At 59.3% G+C, this 18,058-nt stretch overlaps 3 protein-coding genes across 6 annotated transcripts; 2 read left to right on the forward strand and 1 right to left on the reverse strand.

Moving 5' to 3' along the window:
- Nucleotides 1–768: 768 nt before the first annotated feature.
- Nucleotides 769–5,007, reverse strand: ABHD14B (abhydrolase domain containing 14B). The gene is made up of 4 exons (XM_031026448.2): nt 4,889–5,007; nt 3,724–3,959; nt 2,259–2,500; nt 769–1,872 (listed from the first exon to the last, which is right to left on the reverse strand). The coding sequence occupies exons 2-4, from the start codon at nt 3,932–3,934 to the stop codon at nt 1,693–1,695; spliced, it is 633 nt and encodes a 210-aa protein (XP_030882308.1). The 5' UTR covers nt 3,935–3,959; nt 4,889–5,007; the 3' UTR covers nt 769–1,692.
- ACY1 (aminoacylase 1) lies at nt 4,450–17,503 on the forward strand. Of its 4 annotated transcripts, none has more exons than XM_081818684.1 (16): nt 4,450–4,736; nt 12,900–13,011; nt 13,679–13,743; nt 13,816–13,920; nt 14,270–14,364; nt 14,659–14,735; nt 14,829–14,918; nt 15,016–15,072; nt 15,405–15,478; nt 15,564–15,613; nt 15,728–15,872; nt 15,974–16,042; nt 16,192–16,242; nt 16,896–16,975; nt 17,113–17,173; nt 17,260–17,503. In XM_081818684.1, the coding sequence occupies exons 2-16, from the start codon at nt 12,918–12,920 to the stop codon at nt 17,422–17,424; spliced, it is 1,278 nt and encodes a 425-aa protein (XP_081674810.1). In that variant the 5' UTR covers nt 4,450–4,736; nt 12,900–12,917; the 3' UTR covers nt 17,425–17,503. The 4 variants fall into 4 exon arrangements, with proteins under 4 accessions (XP_081674810.1, XP_030882307.1, XP_081674807.1 ...); XM_081818681.1 differs by lacking the exon at nt 4,450–4,736 and adding an exon at nt 12,264–12,503; XM_031026447.2 differs by lacking the exon at nt 16,192–16,242 and having other exon boundaries at nt 4,707–4,736.
- On the forward strand, nt 5,190–10,716 carry ABHD14A (abhydrolase domain containing 14A). The gene is made up of 5 exons (XM_006731736.3): nt 5,190–6,055; nt 8,290–8,501; nt 8,679–8,794; nt 9,921–10,156; nt 10,362–10,716. Exons 1-5 carry the CDS (start codon nt 5,738–5,740, stop codon nt 10,542–10,544), a joined length of 1,065 nt encoding a protein of 354 aa, XP_006731799.2. The 5' UTR covers nt 5,190–5,737; the 3' UTR covers nt 10,545–10,716.
- Nucleotides 17,504–18,058: the final 555 nt, after the last annotated feature.

Consider the following 18,058-nt stretch of genomic DNA (forward strand, 5'->3'; position numbering starts at 1 on the left):
GCCCAGCCGTGCTCCCCCCGCGCCTCGCCGGGCCCCGAGCCCCTGCGCTCTCTGCCCGCCAGGGCCGCTTGCCCGGCGCCTCCGCCGAGCCCCCCGCTCCACCCCAGTCCCCGCGCTGCCCGGCTCCGGCTCGGATCTCTCGGAGCGCGGGCTTCGACCCTCCGCCCGGCCCGGTTCCCGGCTCTCCTCGCTTCTGCGCCATCCATCCCCGCGCTGGGCTTTCGTCCACCAAGACCCGCGCCCCTCAGCCACCCACAGCTTCCGCGAGGCCAGGCCCTTGTCCGCCCCGGACAGGTTACCGGACCGGCTGGAGGAGGGGCCTGAGAGCGGTGTGATCCCGTGCACCCCGCCCCGCCATTCCCCCCAAAGCTACCCCCAGAATGCCTTTTTGGGGCTAGGGTCGCAAGGGCCGCGGCGCAGTTGTGTACTCTGCTAGAGAATGGGAGGAGTTGGACGGTCCCCAAGCCCTCTCCTTCCCCCACCGTACTCCCTGGGGAGCCGATCTACCTCCCCCCCCCCCCCGCCCCGTAATCGGCTCAGCCTGGTCCCACTGACCTCCACCTCCCCCCACAGCTGAGTCTCTTGGCACCTGGGTGTGTGTGTGTGGGTGGGGAGGGGAATCCAATCTCCCTTCCCCTCCATCTGGCCGGGTGGACAAAGGGCAGGGGGACCATCTGGTCCCGCCAGGGTGGGGGAAGGGCCCACAGTGCCGGTCCCCAGGAGGCGGGGGGAGGGGCGGCGCTCCAGAGACAGTGAGAGCCTGCGGGGTCTAATTGCATCACTTTATTTCACCGACCTCCACTCTCCAGTCTCTGTCTCCCCAACCCCCAAACCTCAGAGCAGGAAACAAGCTTGGCTGAGCAGATCCAGGCCTAATAACCTGGGGAGGTGTGGAGCACGCAGAAAGAGGGGGAAAAGCAGGGAGATCGGAGGTTCCAAAGGGTGGCCCTCACCTTTTGGGTGGCAATTCTGGTCTGGGGCCAGCTGCAACCTGTGGGTGAATGGAGTTCAGGGCTGGCCACTCCTAAACCTGGCAGAGGGACTCCTGCAAGGGCTGGCCCCTAGGGTCCCCACCTCCCTGGACAGTGGGGTTCTGCATGGTTGGGAGGGTGCATGTGCCCATGTGAACGCTTGTGTGAGAGCGCAAGAATGCATGTGTGTGAATGCATGCAATGCAAAGCTGTAGGGGACTGTGCATGTCAGTCCAGAGTTGTCCGTACCTGTGTGGTTGCTCCCAAGTGAAGGGTCACATCTGGGAACATGGATGGCTCTAAATGTGTAAGCATGCATGTGGGCATGGATGTATCTGTGGTCTAAGAAGCAGGAGTAGGAGGTGTGAGTGCCCTGGAGGGCAGCTGAAGGAAAAGGCTGGAGGCAGGCTGGGGAGGCTGCACAGGGCAGAGTAAGGGGTGCGAGCGGACAGGAAAGCTTATAGGAGAAGCTCATCTAATGGATTACCCTCCACCAGATTACGTCTCTTGCTTCCTGAGGTTTTTCCTCTTGATTTCACCTCCTTAGTCTGTCACTGCAAGAGGAAGAGGAAGAGGAAAAGACAGACCCCAGAGACAAGAACCCAGATAGACAGAGACACACCTGTTGCATGTACCTGATGAGCAGGAACCCATGGAGGGAGGAAGGAGACAGAGAGAGCCCAAGGCAGGCCAGCAGCCACCCCATCAGCAGGGCTGGGTCTCATGCTAGCCCCCGCAGGAAATCCAACAGCCCTGTGTGCCACTCCTCAGGTTTGTCGAGGTAGCAGGGGTGCCCTGCCCCCTCCATGACCAACACCCGGTGGTTGGGCAGCTGCTTCAGGTGCTCAAAGCTGGTCAGACCCATGGGGTCCCGGTCTCCATATACTATAAGAGTTGAGGTCTAGAGAAACGAAAGGGAAACAGTAAACAGGGATCTGCCACACCAGCCCCAACCTCCTAGAGGTCAGGTCTAGCCCCACCACCACTTCAGTCTCTCCCTGGGGCCACCCCAAATGAGGGGGAGAGACACGCTGGCCCAGTGGGTGATCGAAGAGGCCCCAGCTCCTGAGGGACAGAGGCATGGATTTTTGTCTGCCCCAGCACGTGGTTTAGCGCGGGCCAAGGCACGGTAATCTGCTGCTAAGTAAACCAACAGGGCAGCATTTGGTGGTTTAGCTCCCCCCAGAAGCCACCCCTTGGTTACCCTGCCCTGAGTTGAGGAAAGGCCCCAGGATGGACGCTTTCTTGCTCGTGGCAGGGGCATCTCAGCCTCCCACACAGGGATACCTTCACACTGGCATAGTCCGCAGCACTGATCTTGTCAGTGCAGATGGGGGCCACTGGCACATAGCCCCGGAGCTGGGAGCCAGGGGCCGTGAGGAAGGGCAGGGAGTACATGCCACTCAACGATGGGCTGATCACAACTGGAGAGCCCAGATCCAACGCATCCACCACAGCTGCCAGGAAGCTGCTGGGGACCAGCTCCCCGATAGGGGCAGGGGCTGCTGCTTCCTTGGAGCGCCCCAGGCCTGCAGGGATTCAGGTGTGAGAAAGACAAGGGCATTGAGTGGGAAAAGGGAAGAGACAGTCCCTTCCTCCAGGAAGCCCTCCTAGCTCAATCTCCCTGTGCCAGGTTCCAGCAGCACACAGCGTGCCTAAGTTTATTCCTACGGCAGCCTAGATCTGTCATCTCTTTGGCAAGCATGAGGCATTTCCCTCTATGTCTGTGCCCATCTCTCCCAGCCGTAGAGTGTCCTGGAAAGGATCAGGCTCTGAAGTCCAACACAGCTGGGGCCAAGTCTCAATTTTCCACTTAACTATCTGCATGACCTTAGGAAAGTCTCCTCACCCCTCTCTCAGCTGCTCAGTTTCCCCATCTGTTAAAGGAGACAAAAAAGTATCTGCCATTTCAGATTGTGGTGAAAATTAAGTGAATTAACTGCTTAAGAGGCACCTGTTCCAGGGCTGGCAAGGTGGACAGTGGCCGAGGAGCTGGCTCTGCACATGTACCTCCCCTCCGATTAGTCAGGCCCCACCTTCCCCCAAAAGATCAAGACCTTCACCTGGAAGATCAGTCCAACCCACTGTCCGAACCAATCCCATCTGGGCCTGGAGGCCCACACTTGGGCACTGAAACCATGTCAGCCATGGCCTGTGAGGGGTAGCAGGTCAGTTACAGGGTCAGACTTGGCTCCATGGGCTGGGGCCTATCAGTCTGGGCTGGGGCTGCCCCTCCCCTACTCCAGAACCCAGTTCAGGGCTTTGTACCTGGGATCATGACTGGGGGCTCAGCCACCCACCAGGCCCCGCCCCGCCCCCACATGTGTCAGGAGACTCAGTCGCACTCTTTCGGGCTTCCCGCAGAGCCTATGGTTATGGCTCTGTCAAAAGATTTTAATTCCCCTTGGCTGAGCACCGAGTCTTAGGTGTTGGGTACTGGCCACATATGCACGTAATATCAGTCCATTCTCACTAGAGCCAACCCCCGAAATTTGTACCTCCCATCACAGATGAGGAAACAGAGGCTCAGAGGCACTGAGACACTGCCCTGGGCAACCTGGTTAGAAGCAGCTGGACAGTGTCCAGACCACATCCAGATCGAGACCAGAGAAACTGGAAGGCCCTTGCCAAGGGCACTGCACCCTGTCAAGCTTGGGGGGGCCTAGCCTGGCTAGGTCCTCCCAGTGCCCCAGTGCCCAGTCCCCCAGTGAGGCCCCCACAACCCTGGTCCGGAAGCCTGCGCCGGAAGTACCTGGCAGGTCCATGGCCACAGCCCGGCAGCCAGCCTGAGCCAGCCTGTGCAGCGTGCCCAGGTTCTGCCAGGTCTCGGAGGAGAAGCGGATTCCGTGCAACAGCAGAACTGAGAAGCAGGCAGCCTGCCCACCGCCTGGCCGAGCCTCTCGGAAGAAGAGGCTCTGGCCCTGCACCTGGATGGTGCCCTCGTGAAGCTCCACTCCTGCCATCCCTGCCGCTGTACTGATGAAGCACCTGTGGTTCAAGGCCAGACTGATAAGGAGCCACAGAACCCCCTGCCCAGACGGGATGGAGAGGCTGCCACAGAGAGGGCAGGGGTCCCTCCAGGAGCAGCAAGGAGGCCTCCAGGAGGCTACCAGAACTCTCCACGTGCTTTCAGATGAGGAAGGCAGAGGAGTTATTTATGCCTCTGCCACTCAACTGTGTGGCATTGGGCCTCAGTTTCCTCTTCTGGAATAAGGGGCAACAAAACCTACCTCAAGAATTAATGCGTTAAAAAAAAAAAAAAAAGAATGGACAAGTGAGGGTGCCTGCCCTTAGAACTCAATACATGCAGCTCCCATTATGATTATTGTCCTCACTGTTAATTCTTCTTTTCTACAAATGGGGATAACACAATGGTGCTCAGCTCCTAGGTGGTGGATGCGATTAAATGAGCTCACGCACGTACCACGCTGGACACCGCTCCCAGCACATAGTGAGCATAGTAAGTGCTCAGTCGACAGTAAGCAGCTCTTTTGCTTATCGACCTCTTTCTCTTCAAGGCACTGTTACAGTTTGTAGGTTGGCCCCGCAGGCCGGAGGGGGTCGGGGTTGGAGTTAAAAACCCATTTTCCGGAGGCGGAAGCCGGAACGCAGAGCTGGGAAAGGCTTTGGAGTTCCGGCCCGCAAGGAATGCGGAGTACCCAGCGCGCTGCCCGCTGGGCCCCAACGCTCTGACGCACGGTCATCGGCGCCGCGGCGGCTCGCTCGGTCCCCTCCGCAGACTTCGGTTCTGGCTCGCTGGGCCCGGTAAGGCGCACGCGGAAAGTGGGGGCAGGGGGGGGCCAGACCCGAGGAGGGGACCTGGGGAGCCGAGATGGGAAGGGGAGGAACTTGGGCTGGGTGGGGGTGGGATCTCACTGGACAGAAGACGAGAGGGTCTGGGGGCGCAGGGCCGGTACCTGGGGAGCTGCGTAGGCTTGCGCAGATAAGAGGCAGGCGAGTGCTGGCGGCGACTGGGGCCGGGGCAGGGAAGCGGGGAAGTGGCCCGGCCGAGGGCGGAGACCAGGCCGTGCTACGGGACGCCCTCTTGTGGCCACAAGCCGTCGCAGGGCCGGTCGCTGCCGCTAGATCTTTCTTGTCACAGCGGCCTCGGTTTCCCCAAGCCCCTCGGCCCCATGTGCTCCAAGCACCCGGCTGGGTGCGGCCGCAGCAGCCTGCCCCAGATGCACATGATGCGGCTTGCGGAGAAGGGTTCGTAGGGTCTCATCCCTGCTGCTCCCTCCTCCTCCCCACCCTGCCCAGGCCCAGGGTTGTGCGCAGGCACGCGGTGAAGCCAGACAACTTTGAGTGCGAGGTTCTGCCCAAGTCCAGCCAGGTGACCTCGACCGTTTTCACAGCGTCTCCGAGCCTATTTCCTGGCCTGTAGAATGGGTGTGATGTTGCCTATTTGGCAGGGTGTCTATAACGGAGTGAGTCCTGCGTGCCCTGCGCTGCCTTCCTGTACCCGGCCTGGCTGCCACGCCTGGCCTTGGCCACACATCGCCGACCAGGATAGGTGCCATAAAGAGCAGTGAAAGAGTCACAGGCCACCCTGGGCTGGGACCGAGTGTGTGCGCCTGTGTATTTGTAGGGGTTGGGGAAGCGGTTGGACTGAGACCTGGAGTTGCCAAGTGACAATAATATCTGACATTAAACAGCGACGCCTCCTCTCCAGACACTGTGCTAAGGCTTGACCCATCTTTTGTGGTCCTTAAGACAATCCTGATCCTTAACCCTCTGTACAGACGAGGGACTGACCCACCGTAGAGATGGTCTGGCGGGGAGAAGCCGGTGGCTCTCCCCTGGCCCTCGGGCTGAGAACAATCCGGAAAATCTGGATAGTGGGCCGGGCCTACGTGCTTTCGGGCGCCGCCTGGAGTCCCCCCTGCGTGGGTTTAGGAGGCGCGGGGCCTGCGACTGCGGACTGCGCAAGCGCGCCTCCTTGGCTGCGCGCCCCGCCGCCTGGTCCCCGCAGCACCCTGCAGAGCGGCGGAGGCAGCGCAATGGTCGCGGCGCTGTTTGGCTGCTGGTTCCGCGTGGGCGGGGCCCGCCCTGGGGTGTCCGGCCCGGTCATCCCAGTCGGCCCGGTGAGTGTCCCCGGGGAGTGAAGACTGCAGGGTGCCCGGGGGCGGGCCATCCTGGCTCCGCCCCTTGCCCCCGGAGCCCTGGGGCAGAGTCCTGCGGGAGTGGCAGGCGCGAGTGTGCCTGTGTTGGTGTGTGGTGTGTGCGCTCAGGCGTTTGCGTGCGTTCTGCGGGATCTGGATGTGTGTCGATGTGGTGTCTGTCTGTTTCTACGCGCCTACGTTGGGGGGGAGGTGTCGGTCTGTCTGTACGCTTGTGTCTGTATGCTATGTGCGTTTCTGTGTACATGTGATTTTGAGGGTGTGTATCTACCTGTGCGTGTGTATTTCTGAGGCTACGTGTGTCTGTTTGCCTGTACGTGTGTGTTTTAGGATTGTGTATATGACTGTGTGCTGGAAATTTGAGGGTCAGCATGATTTTGAAAGCGTGTATGTGTCTGTCCGTCTGCCTTCCTGATGGCTGACTGTGTGCCTGATTTTGAGGGTACCTATTTCAAGGGATCCATTGCTCACAGGCCAAGCAGGGCTGCCTGTACCCGCCGTGCCAGGAATAGCTTGTGCAAAAGAAAAGTATGTGGGGACAAGATTCGATGTTTGTGTGCACGTGTGTACACCTGTGTGTCATTGTCCACACGTATGCCAAGGACCTAAGTTGGGTACAGCTTCCCTGACCGCACGCCTTTTCTCGTATCTGTAGCCAATGCCGGGTTGCTGGCTTGCTGCCCACCACCATGGTCTAGTGCACCAGCTGCCTAGGTTGCCAAGGCAACGGCCAAAGTCCCGCCTCTCCCTTGCAGCAGGCTCCCCACAAGGAAGAGGTCCGCAGGGATTCTCCCACTGTTGGGAGCCTAGGCTCATGCCCAGTGGGAGGTTGCTGTTCGTGGTCAGAAGGAAGAGAAGAGCGGCCTCTTCCTCCCTTCAGCTCCTGGCTCTCCATCAGCATCAGAGGGGCTGCCACCACCCACCCACCCCAGGACTGGGAGCCTGGGGGTGGGGGCTTGGGAAACATCCCCAAAGCTCCCAGGAGAGGAGGGTGGTGCCCAATATGGGTTTCCAGCTGGGCCAGCACCCAGTTGGCACTCCATAAAGATGTGTTTGCTGGAATCTGAGAATAAGGCAGGTGTACTCATTCTAGGCCCAAGAAATGATCACAGGACAGCCCTGGGTCAAGTCCACAGTATTCCTGAAATATCACAGGAAACTTGAGAGGGCTGATGCAAAGTGATCCTTTCCCCCATTTTACTGACAAGCTGAAGACACACAGCCAGGAAGTGGCAAAGCAGAATCTCAAAGCCAGGGCTAACTGGGTCCTGGGTCCTGATGTCTGTTGTCTGGACAGGCAAAGGACCCAGACTGCAGGAGTCCGTGAAGCAGGTCATGAAGCTGAGGGGGTGGGGGGAGCATTCATCTCTCCAGCCTCCATTTCTAGGTGTACCATGCCCCTCCCTGGCCCCATTCATTCCCCTCAGCCTTTCTCCATCCCAGATACTCTCCACGAGCCCTCCTCCCACTTAATATCAGCTGAGATAGAGCATTGAATATTTCCATCAATTGGAAAACACATTCTGATTTAAGCACTATTACATGCAATGTGATTAAAAAAGAAGAACCATTTCCAAACATGCTGTCAGTGGGATGGGGCTTTATACATAGTCTTTCACTTTTGATGCTTCTCACTACTCTCCACCAGCAAGGCTCCGGTTCGTCCCTCACCTCCCAGCCCCATGGTTTCTTCCTTGGCAAGCTCAGCGTAGCCTGGTGGTTAGCAGCCCAGCTCTGGGTTCAAATCCCAGTTCCTTTACTTGCTATTCTGCATTTTGGGCAAAAGAATTTACCTCTCTGAGCCTGTTTCCTCATCTGCAAGAGGACTATATTCATATCTGCTCCCCAGTGTTCCTGTGTGGATTCGTGAGCCCTCGTATGTGAAGGGCCAAACACAGGGTCTGGCTCTCATAAGCACCTGATGAACGGAAGTGGTTTTAGCTGGCACAATGATGAGCATGCTGTGTCTCCAGGGACATCTCAGACGCTCCTTCTCAGGCTGCAGGGTATCGGAGCCCCCACCCCAGCATGCGTGGAGCAGTGGATGTGAACCCTCAGACCCCTGCTCAGAGCAGGAGAAAGGGCAAGGGCTGAGCTGTTCCTCTGCTGGGGGCTTCTGGGGGTGGGGTTTGGGGATGGGGTCCAGGGGACCTGGTGGGGACACAGCCCCAGCCTCTTCTTCCTCTCCTCTCCTCCAGACTGTGGTACAGACCTCCATGAGCCGGTCCCAGGTAGCCCTGCTGGGCCTGGGCCTGCTGCTCATGCTGCTACTGTACGTGGGGCTGCCAGGCCCCCCTGAGCAGACCTCCTGGCTCTGGGGAGGCCCCAATGTCACAGTCCTGGCTGGTCTCACCCCTGGCAACTCCCCCATCTTTTACCGCGAGGTGCTGCCGCTCCACGGGGCACGCAGGTGGGTGCTGAGCTCAGGGCGTAGTGGAAGGCCTAGGTCCAAGGGGAGTCCCTGTGTGGGACCCCAGCGCAACTCAGGGTGCTCAGGGCCTGGGAGGGCAGTGGGAGAAGCCTAGAAAGAAAGAATGGCGGGCCACTTCCAGACCCCGAGGACACACACTCCCCTGTGTGCCCACAGGGTGGAGGTGGTGCTACTCCACGGAAAGGCCTTTACCTCCCACACGTGGGAGCAGCTGGGCACACTGCAGCTGCTGGCGCAGAGGGGCTACCGGGCCGTGGCCCTTGACCTCCCAGGTGAGAGCCCCCACTCCGGGGTCTAGGGAGGCAACATCCAGCAGGTACAAGGGGCAGCTTCCCAGGGGAGGACTTGGAGGGGTAGGAAACCCTTAAGGTAGGGCTGGGTTGGGGGGTGGGGATTGGACCGCAATGTCTGGACAAGCCGTGGTAGGTTGCAACACAAGATGGCAATACTAAAAGGTCTGTGTCTTTATTTTCTGCCTCGAAAACTAGAATGTGGACTGTTGCATGTCACAGAGCAAATAGAAACGTGACTCACTTCACAAGTGCTTGCACGGAGAGATCTCAGTGGACATTTTATGACAAACTAGGTAGCTTTTCGGTTTTGTAGCTATGCAAATGATTTATGCTATCATTCTTGTCTTTAAAAATCAAGCAAGAGTGACGCCCTCAGAGACCCATGCCACATTTCTCTCCCAGCAGTTTGGGGGTGTCCGACCCCCTCGGGGCATTTCCGTATATAGAGAGACAGACAATATGCAGGATTGTGTGGTGAGGTTAGAAACATGACTGGTGTCCTGTCCGCTTAGCAGATCTCTCTGCAGCTTGGTTTTTCTCCCCCTATACCACATCTCATAGAGCGGGCCAGTCAATATGAATCTCCCTCTCTGTACTGTGTGCTGTCAGAAGGATGGACAGGTTTGATCTGCCCATTCCTTCACTGATGGATATGTAAGTTGAGTTTTCAGCATCTGTGGAAATGCTTGAGACATGAAGCTGAAGCAACCTTGGACATGTTTCTTTGAGCGTGGAGGCAATAATTTCTGTAGGGTAGCTACCAAGGATAATTGATGGGTCAAAGGATGCACATTTTTTAAATGTTGACAAATATCACCTTACCCTCCAAAAATGCCACGTGGATTTATACTCCCATCAGTCATGGATGAGAGTGCCCATTTCCCCACATCTTCCCCAACACTGCATATTGTCAATCTTTTTAGTTTTGCCACTCTAATGAATGAAAGATGCTTTTCTAGCAGACCTATCCCATTACAAAAAAGAGCTTCTGGGAAGTTTGGGGGTAGCGCTGCCATGTGCCTCTGCCATTTCCCCCACTGTGGTGGGCAGGAAGTCCTGGGTTCCTTTCCAGCCTCCCTCAGCTGGTGCCTCCTGCTGTTCCCAGGTTTTGGGAACTCGGCACCTTCCAAGGAGGCAAGCACAGAGGCAGGGCGGGCGGAGCTGCTGGAGCGAGTGCTGCGAGACCTGGAGGTGCACAATGCCGTATTGGTGAGCCCCTCTCTGAGTGGCCACTACGCCCTGCCCTTCTTGATCCGAGGCCACCACCAGCTGCGTGGATTTGTGCCCATTGCACCCGCCTCCACCCAGAACTACACCCAGGAACAATTCTGGGCCGTGAAGGTACTGGAAGGAGGGTTTCCAAAGGTCCGGCTTCCTATCCCTGGCTCGAGTCATGGGGGGAAAGGACTCAGGTCTCACTTGGAGGACACATGGCCTCATCTGGATAGAAAGAGATGGGGTGTTTGGGAAAGATTCCCTAAGGAGGTAGCTAGAGGGTCAGTCCCCGTCAGACCCCAGGATCACAGCCCCTTGCCTTGCCCTGCAGACCCCGACTCTCATCCTGTATGGGGAGCTGGACCGTATCCTGGCTCGGGAGTCGCTGCGGCAGCTCCGCCACCTGCCCAACCACTCTGTGGTGAAGCTGCGTGATGCAGGCCACGCCTGCTACCTCCACAAGCCGCAAGACTTCCACCTTGTCCTCCTTGCCTTCCTTGACCACCTGCCTTGAGTTCAGCCACTGACCAGGCCCCAGGCCTGGCCTGAGCTTGGAGAGTCTGGACCAGTGCCCCACCAGGGAGGCAGCCCCTGGGATTGGAGGGTGGAGGCCAGAGGGCCAGGCCCAGCCGGGACCTCTCATTTCATCTCACAGGCACAATAAAAAAACACATTTTTGTCATGCCCGGGGAGTGTCAGGTCCTGTTTCCTGGCGTTGCAGCAGGTGGGGTGGGAGTGAGTGGCAAGTTCGGGGCTGCTTTGGGGCTGGGAGCTGGAGGGAGGCTTCAGCAGCCTGGGATGGTCTACTTCCTAGCTGGCTGCCCCCACCACTCTGTGACTTAGTTTCCTCACCTGTAAAATGGGCATCATGGTAATACCTGGCTCAAAATGTGGTTTTAGAATTGACTCAGTCTGGGTAAATGGAGCACTTGGCCTCACAGGGCTTGAGGGGGGTCAGGGCGAGCAGGTGTTACTACTGCTCTGTGACCCTGGGGTTGGTGGGAAATCCAGGGTCTGGCAGTTGAGCCAGTGAGTCAGGAATGCAGGACCTATGGCCTAAGGGATCAGGATGTGTAGGGACGGAAGTGGTTATGTGACTTAACAATTAACATAGCATTGGTGCTGAACTGCCAAGCCTGCTTGCCCCCGGGTATGTGTGGGTCAGAAAGCAGATCAGACTTAAACCCCAGGAGGGTTGGACGGACCCCCCTTCCCCTCCCCTCCCCTCCCCTCCCCTCCCCTCCCCTCCCCTCCCAGCCTGCCTCCTCTGGGCACAGAGGTTGAAGTTTTCAGCTCTGCCTCTCCCCACGCCGACTCAGCCCCTGTAGCGGGGGGCAGAACTGGCCGAGGGTACAAAGCGCAACCAGGCACACAAGTGGGCAGCTACAACCGTGTGCAGCCTGGGGGTGGCCAGTGGGACACCTGTGCCTCTTCATCCCCCCTCTCCGGTGGCCGCGGGAGAGCCAGGGAGCCTGGCGCAGGGTCAGCCAAGAGGATGCCACATGTGTGCTTTTGTGCCATCCCCCCCTCTGACACGGTCATACAGCCTCACGGTGACCTTCACCGTGTCATCCTCTGTCACGCAGACGCTGCCACACCCGGCCACCATCTCACACTCGAATTGTCACACACGCGGTCATACACGCTGATACGCACTGTTGGATTAGCTCCCACAGCGGCACATTTGCACGATCTCACACGAAGTCACCATGTGCCCCTCTGCCCATTTATCCTCCGCTCCTGGCACGTGTCCAGGCGTCCGCTCTGCCACCGCTCTGTGCCCCGCCAGCGACAGAATCCTGTGGGTACATGGACCAGCCAGCCTCCTAGAACTTGCAGTCTGAGGGGACAGATATTGACCAATAACCTCTCCACACGGGGGGCTGAGGCGGTCAGGGAGGACCTCCCTGAGGAGCTGAGACACGGAAAGGGGAGAAGTCAGAGACTCGCGGGAGGGGGTGGGGGAGCAGGCAGGGGCCAGCTCTGGCAGGACTTTGCCGCGCTGTACCCCAAGAGTGAAGGGCGCCCGAGGGGGCAGACGCAGCCTCTCGTGTCAAGGGTCTGCTCTCCTCTCTTCCCGCGCAATCTGGAGGTTGCAGGAGGTAGAGCCCTCCGGGGGCGGGACCACCCGGAGCTCGCCGCCCAGGCCCGTGGGGCGGGGCCTGAGGGGGCGGGGCCGGCCGCCGGGGCGGAGCAGGCGGCGGCGGTGGCGGCGCCCGAGAGGGATCCCGTAACCCGAGAGGAGGCTGGAACCTGGGGCGGGCGGAGACTCCCTCGCCGTCGCCGCCGCAGAGACGATGGGTGGCTGGCCCTAACTCGCAGTCTTCGGCCCCGCCCCGCGATCCGGTCCGGCCACGTGGTGGGCGGACCGGGGCGGTTCTGAGCCCTCGACCTCGCAGGACCCTGAGCCCCGGCCACAGTCCGGGGCGGGAACTGAGAGGCAAGCGCGGGCGCAAGACCGGCGGAGAGCGAGGTGGGACCCCGGAGAGGGGTAAAGGGATCTGGGGTTACATGGCATAAAATCCGGGCAGTTGGGAGAATTTTTTTGAGGAGGGTAGGGAGAGTCAACGTCAGGGTTCAGACCCGGCTCAGCTACTCTCTAGCTGTCTCTGAACCTCTCAGCCTCAGCTTTCTCGTCTGGAAACTAGGCATAGACGCACGAACTTCCTGGGGCTCTTTGGCCGATTCAGTACGGAAATGTGTTGAAAGCGGCCAGCCCAGCCCCTGAAACAGAATGGGGGCTCCGAAACGGGGTGTCTTCTCCCTGTGGGACGTACGGGGAACCGCCCTGGGGCAGGGTCGTGGGTAGGTGGAGTCCACTGGGCCCTAGCGGCTGGGAGGGGTAGGTAGCCACTCGCTTTGCCCCTAGATCACCACGCGCAGCGCCATGGCCAGCGAAGGTCGCGAGGGCGAGCACCCGTCCGTGACACTCTTCCGCCAGTACCTGCGCATCCGCACCGTCCAGCCCAAGCCCGACTACGGTGAGAACGCGGCCGTTCCAGGGCCTGCGGTGGGGTCCCGGGGCGGGGACTGCTCTACACCAGACTCCCACCAAACGGGCACCTCCACGCCTCTAGCCATTCCCCAGGCCAGCCGACTGCTCAGCAGCCCCTCCAGGCTGTGTTGCACCCAGAGTTACTTCTGGTGGCTGGTTAAGGAACAGCTTCACCTCACTGCCCCGGGGTTTGAGGAGGGGGAGGGGGAGGGGAGACCGGACAGCCTCAAGGAAGAAGCTCCGGAAGCCTACCCGGGCAGGACAAAGACCACAGCCCTTAGGGAATCAACCTTGGTGGCTGGGAATGGTGGACATGGGTGCAAACCCCTGCCCTGATTTACCAGCTGGGAGACATCAGGTGAATCTCATGCCTCTGCGCCAGTTTTCCCATCCCTGAGGAAGAGAGCCATCACTCCTGTTTCTAGCTATGGACTTTCCACCTGACCTTCCACAAAGGGTCACTGACTGGCCAGACAGAACATTCTTCCTTGGAGACAGAAATGCAGGTGTCCTCGAGCAATGTGGAATTGCACTGAGGAGGCAGCAGCCCCTCTCAGGGTCGGCTTCCCTCTCCGGATGTACCCCCAGCTCTGCCTGGGCCAGTGGGAGGGGTGGGTAGGCAGAAGCAGCCCCAAGACTCTCCGTGTCCCCAGGCGCTGCCGTGGCCTTCCTTGAGGAGAGAGCCCGCCAGCTGGGCCTGGGCTGTCAGAAAGTGGAGGTGAGCCTGGGGCCCGGCACAGGGAGGGGAGGTGGCCCCAGGGGCACCTCCTCACCTCCTGGTCCTCTCCAGGTGGCACCTGGCCATGTGGTGACCATTCTGACGTGGCCAGGCACCAACCCCAGACTCTCCTCCATCTTACTCAACTCCCACACTGATGTGGTGCCTGTCTTCAAGGTGTGTGGGGCGCGGGAAGCGGCGCAGGCCTTGGGGTACACAAAGATGATGCAGATCCCCCACTGGACCCCAGGGAGCCTCGGGGGCTTGTCCTGAAACTGACTTCCGATCTCTTAGGACACTACTCCGTTCAAGCAGCCTTTGCCCAGTGGTCCATTCTGTGCCCAGGGTGGGGGTGGAGGTGGGAGCAGAGATGAGGGATTGCAGTCAGCTGCCCTCTTCAGCCCTCTTCACCACCGCACTTGTCACCCCAACCCTAGGGTAGGCTTCTAGAGCAGGGCCACAGTTAAGCAGAGTAGCTTAATGACTACATTTGGGGCTTGGGTCCCTCTTCTCCTCTCTGCCGCAGGAGCACTGGAGTCACGACCCCTTTGAGGCCTTCAAGGATGCTGAGGGTTACATCTACGCCAGGGGTGCCCAGGACATGAAGTGTGTCAGCATCCAGTGAGTGTCCTCCATCTCCTGTCCCCCACAATGTCCCTACTGGCCCACTGAATTGACCCAGGGCCTGGGGTGGGTGCCATTGGAGAACCTCAAGGCCAAGGAACATCTTGACCCTTTATCTTGGACAGGAATTATCACCATTACAAGGATAGGGAGAGTGAAGGACAGAGACTTCCCAGAGTCCCCTGCCAGGCTGCGGCAGAGCAGGCTGCAGGGGCCCAGGGCTCCAGCCTGCCCGCCCAAGCATCTGGTGGCTCCCCCAGCCCTGGCTTACACCCTGTCATTGCCCCTCAGGTACCTGGAGGCTGTGAGGAGGCTGAAGGCTGAGGGCCACCATTTCCCCAGAACCATCCACATGACCTTTGTGCCAGGTGGGAGTGGCTTGGGGAGGGACACTTTCAGGGAGGAGGAGGATGTGGTGACAGGGGCAGCTCCTTCATCTCATGTCCCTGCTGCTTTTACAGATGAGGAGGTTGGAGGTCACCAAGGCATGGAGCTGTTTGTGCAGCGGCCCGAGTTCCAGGCCCTGAGGGCTGGCTTCGCCCTGGATGAAGGTGAGCAGGGTGGCAGGACCCTGAGCGGCGAGTAGGAGATAGGGAGGCTGCTAGTGGCTGGGCCACTCTACCCTCTGAATCCCGTTTCCCTCCCCAGGCCTGGCCAACCCCACCGATGCCTTCACTGTCTTTTACAGTGAGCGGAGCCCCTGGTGTGAGTATGGGCTTGGAGGGAGGGTGTCACTGTGTGGTGGGGTGCTAGGCCAGAAGGGGCAGCCTACCAAGAGTCATGCAGCAGGTCAGGGCCTGAGTAGGCCTTGAACCCAGAGCCTCTGCCTCCCAGCCCCTTCCTACCCGGGCTTCTCCTTCCTGAGCTTCTGAGGGTAGCCCCCCATGGGCAGAAACCAGCTCTCCACCGTGCGTTCTAAGGGAGACCACCCTGCCGGAGGAGCTTGGGATGAGGCGAAGACTGGGGCCCACCCCCAGGCTGATCACTTTTCCAGCCCCTCCCATGCTGAAGACACCCCCTTCTCCCTCACCCCCCAGGGGTGCGGATCTCGAGCACCGGGAAGCCAGGCCACAGCTCATGCTTCATCGAGGACACAGCAGCGGAGAAGCTGGTGCGTGGCACACAGGGAGGGAGTTTGGGAATTCCCGGGGCTCTATCCTGGGGCCACTCTCACATCCCACCTCGCACTCTCCTAGCACAAGGTCGTGAGCTCAATCCTGGCTTTCCGGGAGAAGGAGAGGCAGAGGTGAGGCAGCCTGGGAAAGAGGATGGGGGTCTGGGCGGCCGGCCCTGCAAGAGAGAAGGGAGGCTCTTTATCTGTTGCTCCCCCTGCTGCCCCTGCCCCGTCCCCCCACCGCAGGCTGCAGTCAAACCCCCAACTGAAGGCAGGGGCTGTGACCTCCGTGAACCTGACCAAGCTAGAGGGCGGCGTGGCCTATAACGTGGTACCTGCTACTCTGAGCGCCAGCTTTGACTTCCGTGTGGCACCGGATGTGGACCTGAAGGTGCCAGCTCCACCTGGGTTTGGAGCAGGGAGCCGGCTTCTCAGTCCTAGGCTGGAGGCTCAGGGAGAGCCTGAGAGGTCAGCTCATCTCCCTTCTCACAGGCTTTCGAGGAGCAGCTGCAGGGCTGGTGCCGGGCAGCTGGTGAGGGGGTCACCTTCGAGTTTGCTCAGGTATCAGCTGGGACCTACGGTTGGGAGCTGTGGGAGCAGGGGAGACTGGGCTTGCCGGGCGTGTGCCGCCGTGGCAGTGGGTGCTCGGCGTACCTGCATACGTCTGGGCGTTTCTTTAGCTACGAGGGACACATTTTATTCACCAACAGGCGTCCGTTGTGGAGGCCACTGTTGGGTGCCGGGGATACCGTAGGAGTAAAGTTCATGGCCTCATAGTCCTTACGGCATGAAGAGACAAATAGACCTGAATTAAACATTAATATATTACTTTTTTTTTTTTTTTAAAGATTTTATTCATTTATTTGAGACAGAGAGAATGAGAGACAGAGAGCATGAGAGGGAGGAGGGTCAGAGGGAGAAGCAGACTCCCCGCCGAGCAGGGAGCCCGATGCGGGACTCGATCCCGGGACTCCAGGATCATGACCTGAGCCGAAGGCAGACGCTTAACCAACTGAGCCACCCGGGCGCCCCTAATATATTACTTTTATATAAGTATGAACACACTTGGTTCAGGAAAAGGTGGGACCCTGCACTCTGAGAACCTGTAACAAGTAGTTGGCCAGTCTGAGAGGTCTGGGAAAGCCATTTTGAGGAAGAGGCCTAGGATGTGAAAGCTGGACAGGAAGTAAGTAGATGAAGGGCAGGGCGAAGTCCCAGACCTGTGGCCTGTAAGGGACTGAAAGAGGGCCTGTGGCTGGACTGGCCAGCTGGCTATCTGGGTAGGTGGGTGGAAGTTGGGGTGGCGGGTGGGGGGAATGGGTGTGTGTCTATGCCAGGCACTGACAGGCCTGTGAAGAATAGGGCAAGCTGTCCAGGCCCTGTCTTGATCCTGCTATCCTTCCCCTCCTTCCAGAAGTGGACGGAGTCCCGAATGACATCTATTGATGACTCAGACCCCTGGTGGGCGGCATTTAGCGGGGCCTGCAAGGACATGTGAGCACACTGGCCCGCCTTTCTCTTCCCCTTTCCTCTCTCCTCCTACCTCCCTTCCATCCTCCTTCACCCTTTCCATGCTCCCCTTGCGCTCTCCCCTCCCTGCCTCCTCATTCACCAGGCTCTTGCCTCCGCAGGCACCTCACGCTGGAGCCAGAGATCTTCCCTGCTGCCACGGATAGCCGCTACCTCCGTGTGGTGAGGGGCTTGCAGTGGGTGGGCAGGGGGGTGGGCTGTCCTGGATGCTGGCTTTCCTCCTGATGGCTTCTCCTTGCCCCCTGCAGGCGGGGGTCCCCGCGCTGGGCTTCTCACCCATGAACCGCACACATGTGCGGCTGCACGACCACGATGAGCGGTTGCATGAGGCCGTGTTCCTCCGTGGGGTTGACATATACACGCGGCTGCTGCCTGCCCTGGCCAGCGTGCCTGCCCTGCCCAGTGACGGCTGAGTCCCAGCAGCGTCCATCGGACCAGTGTCAAGGACCCCTCTGCCCCCCGCCCAACAATAAAGTCTGTGTGTGGACAGAGGCCAGTTCTGAAGTACTAAGAGCAGGGATTCTGTTCATGGAGTGGGGATTCTGTCATTTCTCTGGGGACATGCGATTCCCATCTCCGTTTCACAGATGAGAAAACTGAGCCTGGCTCTGGGTGCCTCCCCACTGCCCCATGCTGCTCTGTGTCCCTCGACACAGCACACTCATCCAGTACCACCCAGCCATGTCTGTGCCCAGCGCCAAGGGACCATAGTTCCTCTTCTCAGTGGCCACTAAGCCTTTATCTGACTTATAAGGTCGGGGACACCACTCTGAGGAGGAAACCAAAGCAGAGATCTCAGGGAAACACTTCTGGGGACACACTCAGGATCCTGAGACAGTACTAGAGCCGGAGGCCAGCTGGGCCCTGCCAGATGTGGGGCAGGTAGGAGAGCTTGCAAGCCACGGCTGCTAGCATGTTCATCTTAGGGTCCCTACACCCTGGGCAGGGATCAGTGTGTGCTGAGTGAGGCTTCGGTCTGTCAGCCCTGCTAGGTAGGGGGCTCCAGGCAGGACCAAGAGTCACTATGGCCTGATTGCTGAGCTTGCT

The sequence above is a fragment of the Leptonychotes weddellii genome, chromosome 1 (assembly GCF_054177405.1).
Source record: "Leptonychotes weddellii isolate Sample4059 chromosome 1, ASM5417740v2, whole genome shotgun sequence".
Classification (NCBI taxonomy): Eukaryota; Metazoa; Chordata; class Mammalia; order Carnivora; family Phocidae; genus Leptonychotes; species Leptonychotes weddellii.